Genomic DNA, 19,674 nt, shown 5'->3' on the forward strand with positions numbered 1-19,674 from the left:
CCTGGCCTTGAACACTTCCAGGGATGTGGCACCTACAGTTTCTCTGGGAAACCTGTTGCAGTGCCCCACCAATGTCACAGTGAAAAATTTCTCCCTAATATCTAATCTAAACCTGCCCTCTTTAAGTTTGAAGCCATTCCCCTTTGTCCTGTCACTACATGCTGTGATAAATAGTCCCTTCCCAGGTCTCTTGTAGCCCTGTTAGATATTGGAAGGCAATAAGGTTTCCCTGCAGGCCTCTTTTCTCCAAGCTGAACAACCCCAACTCTCTCCTCGCAGCCTGCCTTCACAGGACAGGTGCTCCAGCCCTCTGATCATCTTCATGGCATCCTCTGGACTCTATCCAATAGGACCTTATCCTTCCTGAGTTGGGGGCCCCAGAAGTGGAAGCAGTAATGCTCTGAGGAAGCTGCTTTGTAGTAAGCATTTGATACAGTATTAGTCCATTCACTTCATCCCACCCACTTTTTGCAGCTTTCATCTTTGATGAAAGTTCAAAAATAATCTACTGGAGATATAATTAAGTTTAGAACTGCAGGAGAAATGATGCTCTTGCTTTGCATTGCTTTTTGTCAGACGACGGAGCTAGCGGGACGCTCTAAGTTGTGGCTGTAGGTTTGCAACAAGCATCTGTCACAAGGCTGTTCCTGGCACACTGACACTTAACTGCTGGCCTCAAAAGTGTGCTGCTTGCCGTTTTCAAGCATGGGATTTTGCAATATGAAGAGGTGAAAGTGGCTGAGTATTTTGAGTCACTAACCAAACCACAGCTAACTCTCATAAGGATCAAAATTCAGTGACCAAAGACTCTGAACAAGGACTTACCTGAAGGAGGTAAGCAGAAAGGAAAGAAATAAGTGAACACTTCAGAGAGAGCTAGTTTGAAAGAAAATCATTGGGAGAAAAGATTGGTAAAGAAGTTTCACGGTTATAATGATGGGGGGCGGATGTTTGGGACTTTTGGTCACATTTTGCTAAGAGGGTTCATTTCCGTGGTCCAAGGAAACACTGGAAGGTTTTGGGTAATGCCGGGAGGCCTTGATTTCCCAGGCACAGATCAGCGAAACAAGTTCCCACTCATGGTTGGGCCAGGCAGTTATGGACCCAAAAGATTTCTTCAGCCAAGGCACCAGCAAAGGCGGTGCGGTAACTGAGGTGTATCCCTGACTCGCCCCCAGCCTTCTCTGTGCCAGCTCCATCCCCCTCGCAGATATCACCCGAAACTCGCCGCTTTTCCCTTGGAAAGCACAATTTGGCGATGAAAGCCAGGCAGGAGCCCTCACCGCCGGTCGGTGACAGGGCACGGTCCCAGGGAGGACAAACCGGGGGGTGTTCCCGGCCGGCGGGCGCTGCCTCGGGGACCAGCGCTGCCAACTTTCTTTCTGCATCGCCTGGGCTCGCTGGGACGCCGCGTCCCCGCCGGAGGGGTGGGAGGAGGAGGTTCAGGCTGTTGGGCGGCCGTCCCTGGCCGGGGCCGGGCTGTCTCGGGGGACCGGGGGGGGCCCCGCTGTCCCCGGGAGCGCCCCGCTGTCCCCGGGAGCGCGGCGGCCGCGCCTTGACCCCGTCGGCACCGCCAAGGTCACCGCCCCGACGGGTCCCCGGTCCCCCGGCCGCTGCTGTCCCGCCGCCGACACTTGAGAGTTTAAAGAGGCTTTTCTTCCCCGGGAGCGGCGCCCGGGGGAAGGGGAAGGGGCAGGAGGGGGCAGGCAGGAGGGACAAGCGGGAGGGGCGGGGGAGAGGCTGGCAGGGCAGGAGCCGGGCGGGGTGCTGGCTCCAACTGGAAAGGAACCGGTCCCAGCCCAGCCGGGGAGGCTGCGGGAGAGCCGGCAGCGCTGGGCATAGCACACCGGCCCCGGCCCCGGCCCCGGCCCCGGCCCCGGCCCCGGCCCGAGCAGCCGCCGCTCGCCATGGGCACCGCGCCCCGCGTTAGTGCCGCGGCCCCCGCGGGGCGGGCGGGAGGATCTACCCGTGTCACATGTGGGACGGGAGGCTCGGAGGGGGACCTGCAGCCTGGGGCGGGGGTCGGGGGGGAGCGGGAGAAAGCAGCGGGGCTTGGGGGAGATGGATGCAGAGCCAGTTGGTGAAGCGGGCATGGCTTCCCGGAGCTACAGTCTTGCTGGGCAACCCACTAATTCTGAGTTTGTACTGTAGGCTGGGTCTGTGAAGGCAGGGAAGATGCCAGAAGGGGAGAAAATGAGACAATGTAAGCAAGAAGAGGAGCAGCAGCAGAAAGAAGAGGAGCGGGAGGGTCTCATCGAATTCTACAGTTCCTACCAGGAGCTATTCCAGTTCTTCTGCAGCAACACAACCATCCACGGGGCTATCCGCCTGGTGTGCTCCAAAAAGAATAAGATGAAGACAGCCTTCTGGTCTGTTCTCTTCTTTCTCACCTTCGGCTTAATGTACTGGCAGTTTGGGATCCTCTACAGGGAGTACTTCAGCTACCCTGTCAACCTCAACCTCAACCTTAACTCGGACAGGCTGACTTTCCCGGCCGTGACGCTGTGCACCCTCAATCCGTACAGGTAAGAAACAGGCTGCAGAGATGTTGACTGCTGTGACTTTGATGAGTGTAGGAACACGGCACAAACTCACTGTGGTTCTCCTCATGATCCTCGACTGCCCACTGTTGTAGCGGTGCCGGTGGAAAGGACGCTTTTCAGAGGGAGGCCTTTGCTGCTGCAGGGCACGCACAGTGAGGCATGTGGGTTTAGGCAGCGCTGCTTGGTGGTGTATGTTAGCAGGCTGCAGTGTAAAGTGCCACAGGGCTAGAGCAGATTTACTTCTCTCCTGCAAGATAGCCTCCAGCAAGGGGTTAGATTTACAACTCGTGGCAGGAATGCCCGGAATCACCCCAGCAAACTTTGCTGCCTGTCTTATTCAGAGCTGTTTGTGTGCTGGTTTTCTCTCCCCCCTCTATAGATACAGTGCCATCCGAAAGCAGCTGGATCAGCTGGACCAAATCACCCACCAGACACTGCTGGACCTCTATGACTACAACATGTCTCTGCCACAAAGCGACTGGTCCACAGTGTCCACACAAAGGCGTAGCTCAAGGAGCCTGCTCCATCATGTCCAGCGCCATCCTTTGCGGAGGCAGAAGCGGGATAACTTAGTCAACTTGCCAGAGAACAGTCCTTCAGTGGACAAGAATGACTGGAAAATTGGCTTTGTTCTGGTGAGATCCCTAGATACCCTGCGCCCTACCCACTCCAGTCTCTGCCTGGCTACTTTTGTCTTGTTAGACCCTTGGCCATGCCTCTCCTTACGTAGAAGTCTGATTAATCTCCACTGGCTATTGCTAATGACAGATAAAGGTAGAGCTGAATCCTTTGCTCCATACAGTCCCGCTCCCCACATTCTGCCCCTGTCCATGTCCCAGGCCCCAGGGGACATGTCCGTGTCAGTGTACATCTCTTCCTAAGAGCAGGGAAACCTTGTCCTTCCTGAGGGTACATCAGCCTTGCAGTTGCCTTTGAGAGCTGTTTATCAGCATCAGCTGCTGCATTGCCCAATAATAGCAAAGGAGAAAGTATTTGATGGTCCTGGGCCACCTGAAATGTGATCATGGTCGCAACTGCTCTTAGGTAGCAGCTTCCTCGCCCTAGGGTATCTGTGTTTGCATTTAAAAAGGCACTGAAGGACTGAGGCTAATCACTCTGCAGTTAACTGGAGTTCCCACAGGATCACAAACGTTTTTCTGGACACACCCTGAAGGAAGGGCTCCCCACGCAAGAATTTAAAGCTCCTGGTTTTATACCAGGTAGAATTTATGTGCAGATTGCCCTGCACACCTTGCTGCCTCCTGGGTTTTACTCAGCCTCGCTTATTCACCTGGCGTTTCCCTTCCACCGAGGAGCTGCCCTGTGTTTTCCCCATACCCTGCTGATCACCTGTTGGTCACACACAGGAGTTCTGTGTAACTCTTCACTGCCTCGGTCATCTCCTGCCTGTGCTGAGGGAGCACAGCTTATCCACAGGCAGAGCCTTGTCTCCTGGACAACAAGACTTCTCTGACATGGCTGGTTTTCTCCTTCTTAACAGTGCAATGAAAACAACGACTGTTTCCATCAGGCGTACTCCTCGGGAGTGGATGCCGTGCGGGAATGGTACAGCTTTCACTATATCAATATCCTGGCGCAGGTGCCTGATGCAAAAGCCCTGGATGAGTCTGACTTTGAGAATTTTATCTATGCTTGCCGCTTCAATGAGGCAACGTGTGACAAGGCGTAAGTAGTGGAAACATCCCTGCAAACACTTGTTTTGTGCCTGGGTTCGAGGGGAATCGAGGAACCCACATTAGAGAACCTCTTTTCTGAGGTGGGGTCGTTCCTTGTTCAGCTCCCATTGTGTCAAATGATCTTCCTTGAGTCTTTTCTGTGGGTTGTGCTTATCAGGGTCACAGGTTCTATGACCTGGAACTATGAACCTCAGAGGATGATTTCTCCTTTTTCTGGGTTCCACACAAATGAAATAATTATACTGGTACAAACGCCAGAGCGGGCACAGATGTACAGCGTAGAAGTATTTTTATTCTACTCTCCACAGTGGTAAAGTGGTACATATCAGCCCACATACAGGAAGAAGAGAAGAGAGAGTTGATACAAAAAGAAAGTAAAAAAATATCCCACTTTTCTCCTGCCATTATTGGTCAAAAATCCCCAAGGAGGTAGTGGAACGAAACCCATCTGCAAGGGAGGAAAAGGGGTAGGAAAAGCTAAGAGTTTCATCAGTATTAGGAAGATAATACAGTAATTGCTAGCACTGCTAAAACCCATTTGGGCTCTGAAAAGCAGTATGAAAAACCTCGTGGAAAAACCTGTCCAGCTCCGGGACATTTTTTACAGCACATTTTAATTGCTTTTCCGTGTTTGGGCGAGTTTACATAACAAATACTGCCCATCTGCTGTAAGCCCCTCTCCCTGCTGATGGAAAACAGAGTTGTTCCTTTCAGAAATCCCTTCCCCTTGGTTTCACAGCCCTTCTCATTCTGTGTAAATGTTTATCTTCCCCTCTCAGGAATTATACCCACTTCCACCATCCCTTGTATGGGAACTGCTATACCTTTAATGACAACAGCAGCAGCCTGTGGACATCCTCGCTGCCTGGGATCAATAATGGTGGGTGAGAGGCACCCCTTGGTGAGTAAGGAGAACAGCTTAGCTCTGTTTTCCCTAGGAGTTATGGGCATCCTGCTGTGCTTAGTACTGGTGGTGGCAGATTGCAGCCCTGCTCTGTCTCGCCCAAGCTGTTTTCACCCATGTGGAGACAGCTGTCTCATGGACATGGCTGTCCCTCACTGCTGCCCACTGAACTCTCTCTCCCTCAGCAGTGCCTGATCCTTATGCTCTTTGCTTCCTCTGGTCTTGTGCTGGCCCTTCCTGAAGTCGGCTGCTGAGCCACAGTGCTGTGTTCCTGGTCTTCACCTTCTCCTTCTCCATTTTCCTCTTTCAAGAAACTGACCTATTTGTGTTCCTAAACTCCCTGAAACCTTTCTAGGCCAAATCTTCAGGCTTTTCTTCCACCTGGCTCCAAGTCTCTCCATGAAATCTCTCTCAATTCCCAGTTGTGTTTTTTCTCAGCCACAGTGATGAAATCCAGTTTTCTCTGGCCTCTTCTGGAGCCTCCAGCTTTGTCGCTGGCCTCCCTCCAGCCACTCTCTATTGCTGCCAAGCTTTGGTGCAGCCCTGGTTGATGTCTGTCTTTTCCTTTATCTCTTTCAGACTCCCTTTTAACCACCCTGCTCTCCCTCCTCTGCTGCACCACAGCTGGCCATGACCTCCCTCGCTCTCTGATATTCCCTCAGGTCTCTCTCTGGTGGTGCGCACCGAACAGAATGATTTCATCCCTCTGCTGTCCACGGTGACAGGAGCCAGGGTCATGGTCCATGACCAGAATGAGCCAGCCTTCATGGATGATGGGGGTTTCAACGTTCGTCCTGGCATCGAGACCTCCATCAGCATGAGAAAGGTGAGGAAGCAGAAGGGGTGAGAGCTGTGGATGGGAGGTTATGGGGAGGTTCAACCTGTGGACCTAGTGTGTGTTTAAGGGAGGGGATTAACCACATGGAGTGAAGGGAGAGGAAGAACAGCTTGCTGGACTAGACGAGAAGCATTTGGCTGCAGTTTATCAGTGAACAATGAAATGGGGGCAAGCAGGGGGAGCTGGCAGCCCGAGGAAAGCATAAAGAGCAGATACTGATGGATGAGCAGTGCAAGGCATGGGAGAGTGGGAAAAGCACAGCAAAGTGGCAGTGTTCTGTGCAGTGAGAGTTTGCTGTTGCAGGAGATGACCATGCGCCTCGGGGGCAGTTACAGTGATTGCACAGAGGATGGCAGTGACGTGCCAGTGCAAAATCTGTACTCGTCCCGCTACACCGAACAGGTAACTCGCCATCACCCCTCCTGGGCCACCTTGTTTCCCTACTTTCCTGAAATGCTTCAGCCCCCTAACGGCCATTCCTTTCCTTGGGCTGTGTTACTAGTATGATGTGATACAGGCAGCAGTGGGTTTGGTTCCCTTGATCAGCCTTTTCCACCTTATGTGCCTCCCAGGTCTGCATTCGCTCCTGCTTTCAGCTCAACATGGTAGAACGCTGTGGCTGTGCATATTACTTCTATCCCTTGCCCAGTGGAGCAGAGTACTGTGACTACAGAAAGCACACGGCCTGGGGTAAGTGGACAGCAGGGACAGCAGAGCTCATGCACCACCTCAACCTGTTTGGTCCAGCCCATGTCCCAGCACACCTCATTGTCTTCAATGAGCTTCCTGGTGTGGGACATCCAAAAGACAGTCTTGTCTTGGATGATTAGCCCCTTGTGGAAGGAAACCTCTTCTGGGTTCCCTTCGCAGTCACACATCACCTTTTGTGACACTGTGAGCTTACCTGGATTTACTTCCTTTGCTGTTCAGGCTACTGTTATTACAAACTGCTGGCTGAGTTCAAAGCTGATGTGCTGGGCTGTTTCCACAAGTGTCGGAAACCTTGCAAGTAAGTTATCATCAGTCAGGCAGGAAGATTGGAAACTATTCCTAGAAATGTTCGAAAGCATTCACTGACCAGGCAAAAGCTTGAGTCAATAGCTGAGCTCCAGCCTGAAATGGTATTTCTCCCATCAGGAAGCCAGAAGGGCTGAGGAGCATCAGGGCTGGCTTAGGGGTGAGCTCCCAAGGACTGTGCATTCCACATGGTGGGAAGTGGGTGGAACTTCAGCATGGGAGGGAATCTCCATGTGTGCCTGGGGATGGTCGAGACCTGGCCCTGTGGCTCCCATAGCTTCAGAGCTAACACAGCCTCTGGTCTCGCAGGATGACAGAATACCAGCTGTCAGCTGGATACTCCCGCTGGCCTTCTGCTGTCTCAGAGGTAAGCGGAGGGTGTCCTGGCGCCTCAGCACTGCTCCCACCTCCCATTTAGTCCTTCCTCAGCTGGTACTAAACCTGCAGGAGGTGACTGTGATCATGTAACACAGTTTATTGCACTTTCATTTCAGGACTGGGTTTTCTACATGCTTTCACAACAGAACAAATACAACATCACATCCAAGAGGTGAGAGCCCCTAAGCAGAGACTGTGTGCAAATGAGAAACCATCCCAGTGCAGTGTGTGTGTTGGAAATGTCAGAGTCACTGATGGGAAGAGATCAGGCATGGGACCTGTGGACAAGGCCAGTGGATTTGAGTCAGAATAGATATACACTGAGACTTCAGCAAGAACTGGGGACTCAATGAAAAATTTTGAAAGGGTTCAGATGCTGATATGAAAATAGTAAGCCCCAGGCACTTGCTGTGTGTTCTGGAGTCACAGGAAGTGTTTGTGGAAGGTGGGAAGGAGAGCTGTGCAGGAGCTTTTGCCACAAACATTGGGTTTTACAGTGCCGTGTCAGAAGTGCACTGTAAGTACCAAAGGTTGTATTTAGTGCAGAATGAGGGAGCTGCAGAGATGGGAGAAAGCCTCTGGGTGGTATGTGTGGGAGAAGGATGGGATGCAGAAGGGGACAGAGATAATTTGGCATGGTGAAGAAATGCAGGGATTGTGGAGTTGGGGTTACTGAGCATCATCTTTCATTCACAGGAATGGAGTTGCCAAAGTTAATATCTTTTTTGAGGAGTGGAACTACAAGACCAATGGGGAGTCTCCAGCCTTCACGGTACACGCTTTACTACCACATCTTCTCTGGCCACCCATTCCCCCACGATGTCCCTCCACTGTGACAAGCTTTTGTTCCAGCACCATTGCTGGATATTGAGTCTCTTCCTGGGGCAGGGTGAGGGGAAGGCCCCAATAACACAGGGAAGAGGGAACAGGCAGGGAGGCAAAAGTCCCAGACAAGGGCTGTCCTCATTGTTCTTTCTCCATCTCCTGCAGGTAGTGACTCTGCTGTCCCAGCTTGGGAACCAGTGGAGCCTCTGGTTTGGATCCTCTGTCCTGTCTGTGATGGAGCTTGCAGAGCTGGTTCTGGATTTCATCGCCATCACCTTTATCCTGGCCTTCCGCTGGTTCCGCTCTCGGCAGAAGCTCTCCCCGCCGGGACCCGCTCCGAACAGCCAGGATAACACTGCTTTCCAAGATGAGGCACCAGCTCTCAGTGCTCCACATCGCTTCACTGTTGAGGCTGTAGTGACCACGCTGCCATCCTACAACAGCCTGGAACCACGTGGGCCAAGCAGGACGGTGAGGTGGGACACGAGTGAGGCAGCTGTTCAGATGGGTGGCAATTGGAGCAAAGGCTGCACACTTTGTCTGTGGGGCCTGCGCTTCCTTCTTTCTGGGGTGCTGCACATGGACCATAGCAAAAGACTGCTCCATGGCTGGCCTGGGCTCATTGCTTTCACTTCTGTAGGCAAATTCTTCAGTCTCGTAAAATGCTATTGCTCGGGGGATCACCAGGCTTGAGAGTTGATCAAGTGTATGTACAGGGGAGATGTCCTCTTGATTTCCTTACCCTCTGTGCATGTGCACACCTTCATGTGCATGCATGCTTTCTTTCCCCTCCAACAAGGATGCTGCCACAGTTCTGGTCTGTCATTCATTAAAGAGGTTTGGCAGGTGTGACTGGCCTCCTCTGTGGTATGACAAGGAACAGGAATGGAGTCTCAGCTGGGCTACAAATCTCTCAACAGGCTGAGCTTTGTTAAGCTTTCACTAAACTGGTTGCTCTTTCCTCATTCTTCATGTCCAGCTCTGATCCCAAGACTGTGTCACCTACCCTCTCCTCCCCCAAGGAGAGGCTACTTGAGACAAGAGCCACTGGCACGATCTCAATCTGTATTACACACAATGCTCTGGAGAGGTGCTCAATGCTTGCTGCCAGTCCCAGGCCTGGGACAGAACACTCCTGGCAAAGTAAAGGCTCCCTTTTCAAGCTGCCTTTGTGGCATTGCTAGATCTTGGGTGTCCCCTTCCTTGGGATACACCATACATGTGTACATCCAGCTGTTTGATTGTTTGCCAACAACTCCGGGACAAATTGATCTCTACATTTGCTTGGCCCTCCCTGCTTTCTTCCGGAGGGAAACAAAGAGAGCTTGGCAGGATTATGCACACCCCCCAAAAATCCCAAACACTACCTCTGCTGCCACAGGGTCCTGCAAGAGAGGATCGGAGCAGCGCAGGTCATGCAGTGCCTGCTCTGCTCCACTCAGCCCTTGTCTGCTCCACCCACAGAGACTCTGCTTCTTCCTGAGGGAAGCACAGGAAAGTACTGCAGGCTTTAATCAAAAGTCCTTCCAAGGAAAGCCTTAGCCTATTTAATTGGACCACATGGGCAAAAATGGTCCTCTTCTCAGGAACTAACTTGGGAATCTTTGCACAAGAGAACACGTTTCTTGCAGTGAGCTTGCCATACTCTTTTCTTACAAATACTCAGACTTCTGCTGCAATGGTGTTTGCACTGCACTTTATGGGGCATCAAGAGAGCAAGGGTGATGTCCTTAACAAACAGGATTATCCACTTCACAGGACAAACACAGATACCAGAATTTAAGCAGTTTAGGCAAAGACCTGTGGTACCCTGTACCAAATCACATTGTGAACACCCGCTATTTGTTAATCATAACAAAAGAAAAACTTAAAGTTATTTTAAAAATTAAGGTAGATACACTGCCCTTGGGAAGTTGGAAGGGTTTACTGCAGTATCTAAATGTTTGCCTAATTTTTCCCTTTGAGATGCTAAACACGTGCTGCTTGTACTGCTCTTGCCTTGATTACCTAAATGCACTTTTCAATTCCCAGCAGAGAGTGATTTTATTCTTCTTCACATACACAAATGCTATGTTCTTTATTGCACAAATAGACATGGTTTTTCAAATTTTATCCCAGTGCTCACCTGATGACTCTTGTTTGAAAGTGAAGATAATGTCTCTCTGCTGGGAATAGAAGCAAGTAATTCAGGGGGTGTCCTTCAGCAAGGGTGGCAGCCCAGCAGGAGGGAGAGTCCTGCAACAAGCACTTAGAGGTGTGGGAACATGTATTCCTCCTTGGGGGCCCCCTCTTGAAAAAATATCAGAATTTCTGCAAACATGAAAAAATCCATTTTCTGTGTCTGATTTTAAATGGAATAAAAAAGAGTAATGAACGAAATCTCAAAGTTGCCTCAGTGAAGGGACTTTCATGTTCTGTAAAAACACTGCCCCAAGAGGCAGAGCTAAAAGCTAGGTTTAGTTGCTGAAAGTAACTTTGGCCACAATTAAAACACAAAAGGCAGGCAGATAGAGGAGCTAGGATGCTGCACCCAGTTCTTGGTCACCAATTCAAAACTGCAGACTGATGCCTTGGGTATTTTCTAGCACATGAATGAGCAAAAACCTGACACTGGACACAAAGCTGTTTGCTTCACAAAGCCACCTTCCAATCAAGAAAGGAGAAAGAGCAGGTGCAACACCTAAAACAGTCTTTGTATACCGTAAACATACGATGACTCATATGGTAAGCATGATCTTTCCTGAGTATCCAAAGAGCGAGACACGATTCTTCACATCACAGAACTATAAATAACCCTGTAATAACCATAAAATTGATGAGACCTGCTGCATCATGCATAGTTAAGTGGGTGATTAAAGCAAGATTAATCAGAGGCATAACTACTTGAAACACTAAGTTCTCTTCATCATAAAGAAATACAGCTGCAGAAGGTGGTCATGTATTTCCTGGGGGAAGCTTGAACCGTATTCTATCTCTTCTGTAAGAGCATTAAAATGCAAAAAAAAAAAATGAGCTTTGACTGATGAACTCAAAGTAATGGCACCATTCAGGATAGCTGTAAATCCAGAGTTAAAAGCCTGTACAAACGTGAAGAAGCAGTTATACAAGTTGGTAAATAGATTAGCCCTCCCTGTCCTGTGAATCAGTGCAAAAATTGCCATCTTGGGAGAAATCAGGTGATTGTTCCAGAAATAATCCCTACATTTCTTGTAGGCTGACAAGTCCACAAATGAGCTCAGCAGATGTATAGTGAGCTTGGTCTGGCTGAGAACAAGAGGCAAGGCCAGCAGTGCTGGAGTAAGAGCCCCAAAAATGGGAGTGTTTCACTGAGAATGTGAAAAAACCTGGAGAAAAGGGAAGAAAGCATGCATGCATGGGGATCTGCAGGTCAGCAAAAGGCAAATTAAAGGTCTGAGCTGGAGTGAATTTGTACAAGAGGAGAAAGTTGAGGGGATGTGAACGCTCAGTAGTCACATGTGTGTTAGAGGCATAGCACAGTTATTTTGAGGACATGGAAAACATGCAGGGAACAGCTGAAGGTTGTGTCTTTTTGGACTGAGAACAGATACCAAAACTATTGTTTTTCCATAAGAATTAAGGTAATAGAGGAAATGCAGGGAAGTACAACATAAGTGTCTAGGGAAGCTAGAAAAAAAATGAGAAAGCCATCACTTGGGAGAATAAACAATATATTTAGAAGAACTAAACCCTGCTTACTGGAAGGCTTAGAGAAGCTGGACAGATAGGTCAAGGTTTGTCTGCACAGACTGAGGTCAAACCGAGAAGGAATTTGAGCAAAGGGTTACCAGGCTCTTGGGACAGGTTCAATAAAATCTAAGGGGTTACAGGCTACATCAAGAAATGAAAAGGGCAGCAGTGCTGTGGGTGAAAGGACACAGGAACCACAGAGATCAGGAACATACCACAGGCACAGCCACATTCAGTCACAGTTCTTTGTATTTAACAATATGCAATATTTAAAGGGGGCTTGTAAGCACAAGAGGGCAAAGTGCCTTCAGCTTCCAAGTGCATGCAATGAACTAAAAAAAGCTTATGATCTTTATTAATCTTTTAATAAATTTATGGCAAATTTATTTTTTTAAAAAAATAGTACAAAGGCTTTTGGAAAAGAAGCCTGGGAAGAAAGAACATAAAAAGAAAGTGTCATTTTGTCCTCTGCAGAAATCATTTAATGGGTCTGTGCAATGAAGGGAAGGACATTATGGGGCTGTTCATATTTGAAACCTGGGGAGCAAGTAAGGGTGTTCTGAACAGGTGTTGCACTCTATCTCAAGCAAAAAATAGGTCAAAGATTATCAGGAGTATGGAGGCTCAGGTATCCAACAGACATGGCTGAGTTGCCTATTTGTAAAACCTGTATCTTTATCTGTTACATCTCTCAGAAGAATTATTTGCTTAGAGGTCAGAACAAAGATAAAACCTCCCCATTATTACCTCTCTTCACCAAGTTAAGGCTTCCAACCCCAGTGGATACATCAGAGCAGGGACCTCTGTCACTTCCCAAGGAAGCTAGGTTCATTTAAAAAGTGTTGATGCTGCATTCCGGCTCTGAAGGAAAATCTGTCTTCCCAGCCATCGTTTGGTTACTCTCCAGCTGAGACAACAAACCCCACCACTGATGAGAGCCTGCAGCCTGCTTTGATCAGCACAGAGACACCTCAGGAGAGGCCAGAGCAATGCCTCAGGCATCTAGAAATATGAAGGTTTAAGGTATATCTATTTAGGAGCAGTATAGTTGAGGCTTTTCTTCCACCACATCTGAAGACATCAGGATGAAGCAGCTGCTATGGGAGCTGCACATTGCACAGAATGGTTTGGTTTGGAAGGGACCTTAAATATCATCTTAGTTCCAACTTCCTGCCATGGACAGGGACACCTTTCACTAGACAAGGCTGCTCAAAGCCCAATCCAACCCAGCCTGGAACACCTCCAGAGATGGGGCATTCATGGCTTCTCTGGGCAACCTGTTCCCATTCAAAGGCATGTTAAGCATGTTCCATGTTTAAAGGCAGAGCTTGAGTTTTTAATTAGGCATATGAAGAACTATTCTCCCAAAGCCTTGGCCTTGCTTTTGGGGCACATTTTGAACCCTGTTTTGTCTAGGATAACAAAGTGCAGGAGCAGCAGAAAGGCTGATGCAGTAAAGGATGGCACCTCAGAAGAGCTTCCGGTAGAACATGGTATTTCAATGCCTTCCAGAGGATTTATGGTTAGGCATGCAAGTCTTTGCAGACATCCACAACATGACTCATGAACTGGGCTCAACCCTGGGACAACCTTCAGCAGTATGTTCAGTCCCAGCTCTGTGCTCCAGAGCAGCTGCCAGCTTTGGAAAATGACCATTCAACACCCAGCCTTGGCTAGGGACTTGGACACTGCATCATCAACAGTCTAAAAATGCATCTGTCCTAAGAAAACATCTTCCCCATCCCCCTACATGAATGAGGCTGAGAACTAACAGGAAGGCAACACACAACACTTGGCAGGAATTGTAGCACAACTAGTTTGTTTGGGTTGTGCAGGCTTGAACTGTGTGGAATTTTAGACTGTACATGCTGCTTTAGTCCACCAGCCAGTCCAGACACCTTCCCTTCCCAGGAAGGCTTCCATCTTTGAAGAATTACTCTAGCTGCCTTGCTCCACATTCACCATTGTGAGTTGTTCTGGTGAGTTCGTTGTTCTGGTGTGATTTTGGTGATGTTTAAGACTGGATAATGATTGATCATAAGGGAACCAGAAGCCACAGGAAAGACTGTTTTACAAGACAGCTTTCATAGCAGTAGGGGCAGATAAGGGCACAAGTATCTAAATTTAAAAGTCTGCACTGGACAAAGCTCTGTCATTTCCTTTTAATTAGTTTCAAGGGTACAGTGAAGCTGAACAAAGGGGCACTTACCTTTATTCCAGCCATGCTCCAAGATATGCTGTGAACAGCATCCTGCTCTTGGAGGTCTTCATTTGGGTCCTGAACTTATATTCCAACACCAATGGAGAATTGTTTCTGGGTTTAAGGATCGGAGGTTATTGAAATCTAAAGGCAGCACAGCCTGAGAGCCAGAGCTGCCACTAACACACTGATGCACAGGAAGGTAGTCGCCTGACCAGGACAGTGGCTGGACATTTGGTGGCTAAAAGTAGACTTGGCTTGGGCAGCCTCTTCCCCCAGAGCTGCTGGTTCACACGTCTTGTTACAGACTTACCAGAGTCAGTCCAGCACAACTGGAACTACCATCACTTTGCAATGGGAAACCAGCCACTGCTTTGAGGGACAGAACTTCAGGTACGTGTATGCTATGGAAGCGACAAAAGAAAAAAAAAAAGCCAAAACCAGTTTGGCATCCCAACCCCTTCCCACTCACTGACAGACCAGACAGACTCAGTAAGGTGGTAAATTGTGTTTCTTAGAGACCATTAAAAGTACAGGAGCTGATTTCTAGAACATGCCAGAGGAGATTACAGTTGTGATTGTAGAGGAGGTAAATAAACTGCACGTGCATGAGTGGCTGTGATGCCGTGGGCAGCAGAGTCCCTTGCTTTTACTAAGAGGGCCTTGGTGATTTGTTTTGCCCATGCACAGAGAGACAAAGGAGAGGAAAGGGAGCAGACACACAACATCTAAGGCAAGGAAATTAAAGAGACAGCCTAGGGGGACCTCAGCTCCCAGAGAGACAGGAGGAATGGGGCACCAAAGGCTTGTTTAGAAGAGTTCGAGAGAATTGCTGGTCTGGGGGCCTCAAGCTTGTAAGCCTACCCCCTAAAATGAGAGCAGGAAGTAGCACAAGCAGGCCCAGGCTCCTCTTCAGTAGATGCACTTCTGACCATCCATCACATCTCAGTTCCACAGGGAATTAGGGAAGTGCTCAGGGGACGAGGGCTGCTTCACTCCAGATCTTCATCTCTGCCCTCCCCCGAGGTGAAGAGGAATGGAATTGCAGGGAGATGAACTCAAATGAAATGCCGGGACATGGAAGTGAGCATGCAAAACTTAGCCCCTTTCCAGGTGCCCTGGGAGGTGGAAAGGGGCTTCCCCAGCACACCCAATGAAACAAAAAGCATCTGCTCCTCCCATCTTTTGTACTTTGCTCTTATCTGGGAACTCCACTGATGTCCTCCCTGCCTCCTCTTAAGCCTAAACAGATCCCAGTGTATTCTAGAACAGAGGCAGAGCTTTCTAAATTAAAGGAGTACCCTCTTTCCAGTCTAGATTACAGGCTACAGCTCAGCTTGTTTAAAAAAGTTAAAAGACAAGATACACATACCTCAGAAGACTCTACAGAAACAGGGCAGCTCATTTAACCCATGTCTGACAACACATTCAAACAACTCACAGCTCTTGTTACTTTTGATGGAGAAGAACAAAGGAATTGCTCACAAAGCCACAAGTTTACTTCCATCAGAGACCACCCTGGACCTAAATTCAAGAGAACCCATAGCAATTAGGAGGATTCAGTTCGATAGGCAAGACCTCTAGAGACCTAAGTTGCCAAACTGGGACATCTGATGTCACTTTGCAAGATCCATGCCCAGAGCACCATCTCCCTTTGAATCCCCAGCTAACCATTTCAAGGTTTTCTAACTCCTGCTGAAAGTTAGGGCTTTGTGGCAGCAGAAACAGAGCAGATATTCTTAATCAGAAAGCCGTGCAGCTCATTCAGTCTCATCTGGAATACCTCCAGTCCCCTTCACCTCTATCTGCTATGGCAGTGAGCTTCCTTGATGTTCAACCTAGGCACATAAAAGTAAAACACCAATTCCCATTTTTCCACTACTCCAAAGTCTTCCTTCTGGAGAGCTACAAGATAGTAGGAAGCTACAGGGTCCTGGCTTGTGTGTGCATAGATGAAAGGCATATTTGGCACTCCCCACCAGACTAATTGCTGTTCTTTTGTTCCTTGTGGAGGGAGACTTTACTCCCACACACGCCTTTTAGATAGTGGCAATGCTCCTTTCATTGAACTGTGTTTAGCCTTTTGCACTTGACTGAGGTAATCATGTAGGCCCTCCTTTATAAAAACTGAAATGGCCATGTTCAGGCAGCAAGTCATCTGGAAATGAGGACAGGCAGAATAAATCATTTCTTCAAGTGCTCACCTCTCCATGGCTAGAGAAATCTACATCACTACGTGTAGCTTAGATGGCTCACAGCCACTGGCCAACACAAACTAGCTTTTATTTCAGAAGCTCAATGAAAAGCTCAAGTCATGCTGCCACTCTTTTTAGGCAGAACACTAAAGACTCTCACATGCTGAAGTCCTTCATCCCAAAAGGCACTGTGTTAAGGCATTCTTATTTTGCTAGAGTTCACACAGGCACTATTTGACAAGCTTACACCCAAAAATAAACACAAAAAGTTCCCTGTAGAAGAGCAGGAGCAAATAACTACCCACTCCTCCTCAACTTCCCTTTCCTCTAAACTTAGAGGATGCTCCCTAAAGCTGCAGCAGCTATTGAAAAATCTATCTATGTTTAGTAAGCAGCTCAGAGTCCTATACACAAGATAAAACCAATAAAGAAATCAATGAAGAAGCTAGGTGAAAGGGAAGGAAAGGGAAGGAAAGGAAAAATTCAGAGGCAAGAAGAGACAGGCAAGGTAATAGGGGACAGTACGTTGCAGACTGAAGACCTTTTTTAAGTAAAAAAGTAGACTGGAGACAAAGCAACACAAAAAAGAAAAAAAGAACAAAAGGGCAAGTTACACCAAAGGTCCCTCAGAGAACTCCAAACCACCCACCAGGGCAGGAATTTGCCAACCCACCCACGCCAGGGTAAGTGCCCCTCATACTTACAGGTTTACCTGACCTGGCAGGCAGAATTCCCCATTTCTACAATGATGGCATCCCCCATTCCTCATATGCTAGGTAAAGCATACCATTTCCACACTAAGTGAGGGAGTTCCAGCACTTCCACCTCCCTTCCCCAGAGACTGGAGATAACACTTATGCAACTAAAACCCTCGAGATCCCAAACCAAAAAGGAAAAGTTTAAAGTACTCTAGAGCTGGTGTTTCCTCACCTTTGAGCCTGAGGTTTTTGGTACTTACTTGCAATCACCACCACCACAATGGCACCAATCACTCCCATCATGATCATCATCTGGAGAAAAAGATTGTCCAAGAGCAACACTCAGAACAGACTGACAAATTCACATCCTTCCTGACAGCCAGGGAACGTAAGCCAGGCCCTGAAGGTGTGACAGCCGAGGCCTCAAAGCCTTCCCACAGTGAAAGAATCTTAAGCATTTGAAATTGTTACTAAGCCCCAGCTACGCTTGCAAAGCCCTGCAGGAGAGGGGTAGCCCAGTTCCCTCCTGATGAAGGAGATGATGGTACTAGGAAACTCACCTTGCAGTTCTTCCACCAGTACTTCCTTTTCAGTTTTGCTGCACTACTTTCAAATATTGAGGCACCAGCCTGAAGTGCATCTGCCCGGTTATCCAGCTCTGACAGCATCTCATCTCGTTCCAGCACCTTGTCTACATTTACACACATTATATCAACCACCTGCAGGAGGGAGAACGGTGGGAGCAGTTATAGGGGTAAAGACAGTTGAAAAACAGGAGTAACTTAGCCAGTAACTGATGTTGTGATACTAACAAACAAAAAACATAAACAAGGGGGGGGGGAAAGGATCAGGGTAAGAAAGAAGTTGTTTCAAGTCACTGCCTACTTTGAAATGAAAAAAAACCCGAGACTCACTGTTAAAATATCAGTTCAATACACTCCAGCCAGGTCCTCAGCCTCACATTCTCATCTGCTTTTAAGAGCTCTCCATTCCAGCAGCACGCCAAAGCCACCCTCCTCATGAGAGGAGTCATATGCTCACTTCCCGAGAGCTGCAAAATTAACTTATGAGCTTCATGTTGCTGCCCCGGTGAGGCACAAAGGCGCTACTGCGCGTCAGCAGCCAAGCCACTGACGTTGATCCCGGGAAGCCAGGCAAGGATTCCCCCACGTCACCGCACACGCTGTTCCCTTGAAGGGGCCCGCAGGGATTAAGAGCTGTCCTGGATGCTGTACAGCTTTATTTCCATAAGAGATGCACGATTACGAGGTAACAAAAAAAAAAAAAAAAAAAAAATCTAACAAGCCTGGTCCGTGGAAGTCGTATCTGGAATTAAGCGGCTTTTAAACATAAAGCAATTTCTCCTCCAGCCTCTTTAATAGGTTTGCCGCCCTATTTTTGAGTATCGAGTATTAATTAATTTCTGGCATTGGCGTAACAAAAGGAGCCACCCCTCTGCCACAGACACTGGTCAAGAACATCGCTGCTGCAGAGCAGTGGGAGAAGGGTCCAGGCATCCCACAGGGAAGCCAGCCGGGCTGGCAGAGCTACTGACCTCCTGCACCTGGGCCTGCGTCTGCTGCAGGCGGCGACTGCTGCTCAGATTGGTGGGAGCCCCGGGGGGACCCCCACCGGGGGCTGCCCCTTCGGGAGCTCCTCCTTCGGGAGCCCCTCCTTCGGGAGCCCCGGGAGCAGGCTGCTGAGCTGGGTCAGACCTAAGGAAACACACACATGAGCGAAGACAAAACTCAGCCGCTCGAGAGAGAGCCTCCCCAAATCCATGCGAACCCGTGTCCCCAGGCTGGAGCAGTGCTGGCAGCAGCCTCGGGAGCCCGCAGCCTCCCTGGATGCTCCCGGACCGGGAGCAGGCGGGCTCGTGGGAGAGCCCGAAGCAGAGGCAAGCCCAGGGGTCAGCGGGAATGGAACCAGCCCCTTGTCGAAGAAGCTTGCGGGTGCGCCCGCGCCAAGCACTGCGGCCTCCCGGGGGGAACAGCGACCTGGCCGCAGGGAGGTGACCAGGAGACAGGAAAGGAAGATGGGGAAAGAGGGACAGGGAGGCAGCGCGGGGCACTCCGGGAGGGGCACAGCAGCCACCGGGCCGGGCACAGCGGTGGCCGCCAGACAGGCTAGCTCAGCTGGGGCCCCGCACATCACCGGCGGGGCACGGCCCGCACACCCACGCAGTCGGTGGGGAAGCAGGACCGCCCGGGGGCGGTGTGGCAACCCTGCCTGCGGCTGCTGCAATGCGCCACCCGACCCCACAGCCGCCGGCCAGGACACGAGCTCTGCATTGACCCCGCTCCCGCACGGTCCAGCCACCACCCCCACGCCGCACCCCCCGCAGCTCGCCCACGGCCGGTCGGGCGGACACTCACATGGCCGGACCGGGCCGGACACAACGACAGCACACACCCAACACCGAACTTCACACCCACAGCCCCGCGACCCCCACTTATAACCGATGGGGCCCCGCCCACAGAGCCAGCAGCCAATCAAAAGTTGTTTCGCGGGAGCGGCAGCTCGGCACCGCCCCTGGGCTCCTCCTCAGCCAATCAGCGCTGCGCGCCCTGCGGAAACGGCCACACTATTGGCCCCGCCCTGCGGAAACGGCCACACTATTGGCCCCGCCCCGGGGCTGCCCAATGGCAGCAGCGCCCTGCGCCCCGCCCTG

The 19,674-nt window shown here is 49.8% G+C and overlaps 2 protein-coding genes across 5 annotated transcripts; one reads left to right on the forward strand and one right to left on the reverse strand.

The window, feature by feature from the left end:
• Positions 1-1,870: 1,870 nt before the first annotated feature.
• On the forward strand, positions 1,871-8,786 carry SCNN1A (sodium channel epithelial 1 subunit alpha). The gene is given in 14 exon segments (XM_039559990.1): positions 1,871-1,925; positions 2,152-2,525; positions 2,923-3,178; positions 4,045-4,229; positions 5,020-5,120; positions 5,807-5,970; positions 6,286-6,384; positions 6,555-6,672; positions 6,913-6,991; positions 7,309-7,366; positions 7,494-7,549; positions 8,074-8,149; positions 8,368-8,659; positions 8,662-8,786. Coding segments are annotated over 14 exon segments (1,908 nt in total). The 5' UTR covers positions 1,871-1,907; the 3' UTR covers positions 8,694-8,786.
• VAMP1 (vesicle associated membrane protein 1) lies at positions 7,455-19,485 on the reverse strand. Of its 4 annotated transcripts, XM_039560007.1 has the most exons (6): positions 19,379-19,485; positions 18,559-18,718; positions 17,564-17,722; positions 17,264-17,315; positions 14,424-14,514; positions 7,455-9,064 (listed from the first exon to the last, which is right to left on the reverse strand). In XM_039560007.1, coding segments are annotated over exons 1-5 (459 nt in total). In that variant the 5' UTR covers positions 19,381-19,485; the 3' UTR covers positions 7,455-9,064; positions 14,424-14,428. The 4 variants fall into 4 exon arrangements, with proteins under 4 accessions (XP_039415941.1, XP_039415935.1, XP_039415928.1 ...); XM_039560001.1 differs by lacking the exon at positions 7,455-9,064 and having other exon boundaries at positions 14,251-14,514; XM_039559994.1 differs by lacking the exons at positions 7,455-9,064; positions 14,424-14,514 and adding an exon at positions 14,604-15,634 and having other exon boundaries at positions 19,379-19,484.
• Positions 19,486-19,674: the final 189 nt, after the last annotated feature.

Source organism: Corvus cornix, chromosome 1 (genome assembly GCF_000738735.6).
Source record: "Corvus cornix cornix isolate S_Up_H32 chromosome 1, ASM73873v5, whole genome shotgun sequence".
NCBI lineage: Eukaryota > Metazoa > Chordata > Aves > Passeriformes > Corvidae > Corvus > Corvus cornix.

Coding starts and splice junctions, on each gene's coding strand:
- VAMP1 (XM_039559994.1), bottom strand. Junction 17,723..18,558: donor CGCAGGCCCAGGTGCAGGAG/GTCAGTAGCTCT, acceptor TCCCTCCTGCAG/GTGGTTGATATAATGTGTGT. Junction 15,635..17,263: donor TGTGGTGGTGGTGATTGCAA/GTAAGTACCAAA, acceptor TCTTGAATTTAG/GTCCAGGGTGGTCTCTGATG.